The sequence below is a fragment of the Aplysia californica genome, unplaced genomic scaffold (genome assembly GCF_000002075.1).
Source record: "Aplysia californica isolate F4 #8 unplaced genomic scaffold, AplCal3.0 scaffold00292, whole genome shotgun sequence".
NCBI lineage: Eukaryota > Metazoa > Mollusca > Gastropoda > Aplysiida > Aplysiidae > Aplysia > Aplysia californica.
This window is the reverse complement of record NW_004797562.1, coordinates 172096-178093: the sequence shown is the minus strand read 5'-3', so window position 1 is coordinate 178093 and position 5998 is coordinate 172096. Positions and strand designations below refer to the sequence as shown.

General features: G+C 42.9%; 1 protein-coding gene across 1 annotated transcript in view; it reads left to right on the top strand.

Annotated features, from left to right (window-relative positions):
- The window catches only part of LOC101854509 (protein patched homolog 1), a gene marked incomplete in the record, with an annotated part of 33215 nt that overhangs the window by 2681 nt on the left and 24536 nt on the right, over positions 1-5998 (top strand). The window contains 7 exon segments of the mRNA XM_013084429.2: positions 130-303; positions 1318-1456; positions 2526-2671; positions 3511-3682; positions 4651-4739; positions 5140-5331; positions 5684-5821. Of these exon segments, the coding sequence (XP_012939883.1) occupies positions 130-303; positions 1318-1456; positions 2526-2671; positions 3511-3682; positions 4651-4739; positions 5140-5331; positions 5684-5821 (1050 nt within the window).

Below are 5998 nucleotides of genomic sequence, written 5' to 3'. Positions count from 1 at the left end.
TCTCTCTCTCTCTCTCTCTCCTTCGTCTTCCATGCTCCATATTGCCATATTTGTGTTGATATGCTATTTTTAAAACTCAAACTCAGAAGGTTCAGAAGCTAAATCTTTACTCCTTGATGGTGTGTCCAGGTGACGGTCATCGCGACCTTCCTGGTGTTCCTCATCCTGGGAGCCTGGGGGACGGCCCAGGTCAAGGACGGCCTTGACCTCGCTGACGTCGTGCCAAGGGACACCAACGAGTTCGAGTTCCTCCAGGCGCAGTCCAAATATTTTGGTTTTTACAGTATTAATGCTATTACTCAGGTGAGTACTTTCTGCTCTCGTGGGTTTTATTCAAATAAGATAATTTGTTTTGTGAGTCTCGTCATTTTGTGGATGGTTGGCGGGTGCTGTTTTGTGGCTAGCTCCTTCTTTCCTATCAAACATCTATCGTCGTTATCTTTCCTCCTTCTTTCCTTGTATGCTACTCTGAAGTAACACCTCTGACCTTCGGGACTTTTATGACCTATTTATGTTTCAAGTGCCGCAAAAGTCTCACTAGAACAAATCAAGCGGAAGTAGACTTTGTGCTGTTGAGGCTGGAGAGGTGAGCAGAGTAAGCCTGATTCCCCGATTGGACTTCTCTGTTGACATCCACCCCTTGGCGCTCATATGATCTTATGAAGTTGCGAGCGCCGTAAAACCTTACTAAAACAACAACAAACAAAACAAATCAAACCTGTCTGTTCGTTGTGGAATGAATTCATTATCGTTTTGATTGGCTGCAGACTTCGACTCACCAACTCCCAGCAAGCAGGTGGTAGAAGAGTCAACGTTTCTTTCCCTCTGTCTTTTTTCTGTCTGTTTGTTTCTTTACACTCACTCTTAACCAACCCCAAATGATGTATGTGTCCGCCCAGGGCAACTTTGACTTTACCATGTCTTTTTATATCTATCCGTCTGTTTCTGTATACTCACACATAATCACTTATGCGGTTGCGAGCGCCGTAAAACCTCTACTAAAACTAAACACTTAATCAACTCCAATGATGTCTATCCCCGTTCAGGGTAACTTTGACTATGACATGTCTTTGTATTTCTTTCTGTCTGTTTCTTCATTCTCACACTTAACCAACTCTAATGATGTCAGGGTTCAGGATAACTTTGACTATGCCATGTCTTTTTTTTATCTGTCTGTTTCTTCCTACTCACACTTAATCACTTATGATGTCTATCCCCGTTCTGGGTATCTTTGACTACGCCATGCCTTTTTTATCTGTCTGTCTGTTTCTTCATACTCACACTTAATCAACTCCAATAATGTCTGTGTCCGTCCAGGGTAACTTTGACTACGCCAACAACCAGCAGCTGCTGTACCAGTACCACAACGCCTTCCAGCGCATCCGCAAGATCATCCGGCGGGACGACGGCAGTCTGCCTGGCTTCTGGCTGGACATGTTCCGACAGTGGCTCGCTGGTCAGTTGCTTTTTGTTTGGGTTTTTGTTTTTTTGGGAGGGGGGTTGTTGTGGGTTTGTTTGTTGTTTAACTGTTTGTATGTGTGTGTGTGTGTGTTTGTTTGTGTGTGTGTGTGTGTGTGTGTGTGTGTGTGGGTGGGTGGGTGGATGTATGTGTGTGTGAATTTTTCTCGTTTTCATGTGTATTTTAGAAAAGAAAGACAGAGTTAGTAAGTAAGTAAGTAAGAGCGAGAGAGAGAGAAAGAGAGAGAGAGAGAGATAAAGAGAGAGAGCGTGAGAGAGGGAGGGAGAGAGAGATGAGGGGAGGGGAAGGTGTAGAGAGAGAGGGTGGAGAGGGATGTAGGAGAGAAAGAACTTATAGTGAGAGTTTCTTTGAAATTGTAGTGTTGAGAATACAAACTACAGGAGAGATGGGAAGGGATGGAAAGAGAGAGAGAGAGGGAGAGACAGAGCAAAGAGGTGAAGGAAAGAAAAACTGTGGAGTGGGAGGGGCAAAAATGATAGATGGAGAGTGATGCTTACACTTTTACTTTCTGATCTTTGATAACAAATATCAATCCCTGATGGTAGATGATGTATATATGAGTTGTGAAGCTGTAGCCTCACCTGCTATGAATACGATGTCATTATTGACGCTTTCTTCTTCATACGGTCGGTGGTTGACGGGTACTCTGGTGTGGTTTGCTTCCTCTTTCCTATAAAAAAAATCTATCGTCCTTATCTCCCCTTCTTTTTTATGTTTGTTACTCTCTTGTAACACCTCTAATCTTCTAGCGCTCATATGACCTTATGCAGTTGCAAGCGCCGTAAAACCTCTACTAAATTTTTAAAAAACCCCTCCCCATCTTCTTTTTTATGTTTGTTACTCTCTTACTATAACACCTCTAATCTTCTAGCGCTCATTTGACCTTATGGAGTTGTGAGCGCCGTGAAACGTCCACTAAAACTAAACTCTTCTTCTTTTTTTTATGTTTGTTACTCTCTTGTAACACTTCTAATCTTATGACCTTATGGAGTTGCGAGCGCCATAAAACCTCTACTAAAACTAAACTCTTCTTCTTACTGTGCAGATCTCCAGCACTCGTTTGACCGCGACTACCACAAGGGCTTGGTGTCACCCAGTGGCTGTAAGCCCAATGCCTCAGAGGAGACAATCCTGGCCTTCAAACTGCTCTCTCAGACCGGAGACATCAATAACCCGGTCAACAAGGACCAGGTGAGGAGAACCTCGGTGGTGGTGGTTGTTGTTTGTGGTGTTGGTGGTGGGGTTTTTGCTGTTGTTGGTGTTGTTGTTGTTGTTGTTGGTGATGGTAGTGGTGGTGGGAGTGGGGTTTTTGTTGTTGTTGGTGGTAGTGGTGGGGGGGGGATTGTTGTTGTTGATGTTTGTTGTTGTTGGTGGTTGTTGTTGTTGTTGGTGGTAGTGGTTTTGTTGTTGTTGTGTGTGTGTGTGTGGTAGCCTATCCGTTCTAAATGTTTGAGCGCCGAAGAGCGTGCTCTTCACCAGGGCCACCGCCTCCCTTGGGTAGCGGGTGAGGCAGTCCAACCTCCCTGAATCCTTCCCGAAGAGATGCCACCGACGGAATTGTTGTTGTTGTTGTTGTTGGTTTTGCACTTTGTTTTGTTTTTTTGACTTAACTGTGTGTCAAGTAACTCAATCTGCTGTGTCCAAAATGATCAAAGTGGGTGGTTGGTGGGTGCTCTGGAATGGTTTGCTCCTTTTTTTTCTATCTCTATAGAAAACTATCGTCCTTCTTTCTCCTCCTCCTTTTTTGTGTTTGTTACTCTCTTGTAACACCTCTTGTCTTCAACTCTTATATAACCTTATTGTGTTGCAAGTGCAGTAAAACTCTTACTAAAACTAAAAACATCTATCGTCATTATCTGATCTCTCCTCCTTCTTTTCTTTGATGTTGCAAGTGCCGTAAAACACTTACTAAAACTAAAAAATGATGTAAATCATGTCGATTGGGTTGGGGGTGAGTGTGTGTGGGAGCAGGAGGCTTAAAACATTTACAATCATCAATCATTATAATTTTTCTTTTCCCCTCCTCTCAGATGAACCGTATCCGGCTGGTGGACGACCAGGGCAACATCTACCCCCCGGCCTTCTACAACTACCTGACTGCCTGGACCACCAACGACGCCATGGCCTACTCCGCATCCATGGCCAACTTCCACCCACTGCCCAAGTACTGGCTGCACGACCCCAACGACCACAACTTTGAAAGTGAGTGCTTGGTCACTTATCATTGTCTTCTACATCGTCATCGTCATCAATTCCATCATCATTGTCATCATCGTCCTCATCTACCATCGTCATTGTCTTCATAATCAACATCATCACCACCACCACCATCATCATTACCATCATCAATACGATGATTGTCATCATCATCATCATCATCATCATCATCATCATCATCATCATCATCATCATCATCATCATCATCATCATATTCATCATCATCATATTCATCATCATCATCATCACAATCATCATCATCTTCATCATCATCAGAACCATCATTGTCATCATCACAATCATCGTCATCATTGTCACCACTCTCGTTATTGTTCCTTTCACCATCTTAATTATCATCATGAGCTTTATCATTATCATCATCATGTCTTGAAATTTCAAGTAATTATCCCTTTTCTTGTTTTGTTTTTTCTTGAAGCACAATAACTACCCCTGTGTTGACACATCTGCTATCCAATTCACAAATTATATCCGGCACCAAATCAGAACACGAGATCACCAAAAAAAAAAAAAAAAGATTTAAAAAAAAACAAAAAAACATTGAATGATCTTAATCTCTGCTGTAACTAAAGTTCAAAGATTACCCATGGGCGTATATTAACCCTGTCCGTACGCCCAGGGGTCATTTTGTACCCCCGGGTTGTATTTTTCACATTTTAGAATGCTTGTAGTACGAAGATCTCTTAGAAATTTTCAATATATCTCAAAAAATAATTTTGACTGACTGCTTTGAAAAACCTACGGATCGGATCAACGAGTAAATTTCCTCTTTGGAAAGGGGTGGCACAGAGTTCCCCACGCCGTATGGATACGATAGTAAAATACGACGTATGGATAGGATTAAGTGGTGGCACAGAGTTCCCCACATCGTATGGATACGATAGTAAAACACGACGTACGGGTAGGGTTAATTTATTATTGTCTCATTGTTTCAGTCCACAAGTCCCAGCACCTTGTCTACACACAGCTTCCGTTTTACCTCACCAACATCTCATCCACGGAGGAGGTCATCGAAGTTATCACAGTGAGTGCTCACTACTGGTCACAACTGTTCTAACAAGAGATATTTACATGTAATGGCTTCTACAGTGTGGCACTTTATTGTCGTCACCTGCTGAAGTCATGTTTTTGATTCTTTTTGAAATTGCATCTTTTTGTAGGAATTTTTAAAGAAAGATTTCTTACCATTTTGACCAATAAAATGTTAGTTAAACTGCAGAGAGAAGGAGTGGAGAGAGAATGAGAGAGAGAGAGAGAGAGAGAGAGAGAAAGAAAAAAAATGAGAGGGAGTGAGTGAAAGATCACGATTACATTGATTGCGTTGGAACTATGTTTGTTGTATCATTGTAAAACGCATTAATGCGCCATAAAAATGTAATTTGTTAAAATTATTATGATCACTATCTGTCTGTGTTTTCCCTCAGGAAATCCGGTCTATCTGCGAGCAGTTCTCGGACAAGGGCCTGCCCAACTTCCCGAGCGGCGTGCCCTTCACGTTCTACGAGCAGTACATCAACCTGCGCTTCTACCTGATGCTGTCCATCCTGTGTGTGCTGGTGGTCAGCCTAGTGGTGCTCACTGTGGTACTCATGAATCCCTGGATCGCCATCATTGTGGTCAGTACTCTGTGTGTGTGTGTGTGTGTGTGTGTGTGTGTGTGTGTGTGTGTGTGTGTGTGTGTGTGTGTGCTGGTGATCAGTCTAGTGGTGCTCACCGTGGCACTCATGAATCCCTGGTCGCCATCATAGTCTCTCTCTCACACACACACACATACGCTCACACTTAAGTACGCAGTTGTTTTTATCTCTCTAACTGAAACCATCGTACCTCTATTCCTCCCCCTTGGCACTTACATGACCAAAAGTGAGTCGATAGTGCCGTTAAACACCTACTCAATCAATCAATGAATGAATGAATCAATCAATCAATCAATCAATCAATCAATCAATCATATTCCTCCCCCAACAGGTGGTGGTGCTGAGCATGATCCTGGTGGAGCTGTTTGGCTTCATGGGCATCGTTGGGATCAAGCTGAGCGCTGTGCCGGCCGTCATCCTCATCATGACTGTGGGCATAGGCGTGGAGTTTACGCTGCACCTCTCCGTGGTACGTTCTTGTTGAGTTGATTTTGTTTGAATTTAGGTTTTTGGTTTTGTAGTAGTAGTATAGGGTTTTACGGCGCTCGCTACTGCTAAGGTCATATGAGCGCCTTTTTGGTTTTGAATATTCGTATTTTTAGTTTTGGTGATTGTTTTGGGTTTTTTGTTGTTGTTGGGTTTTTTT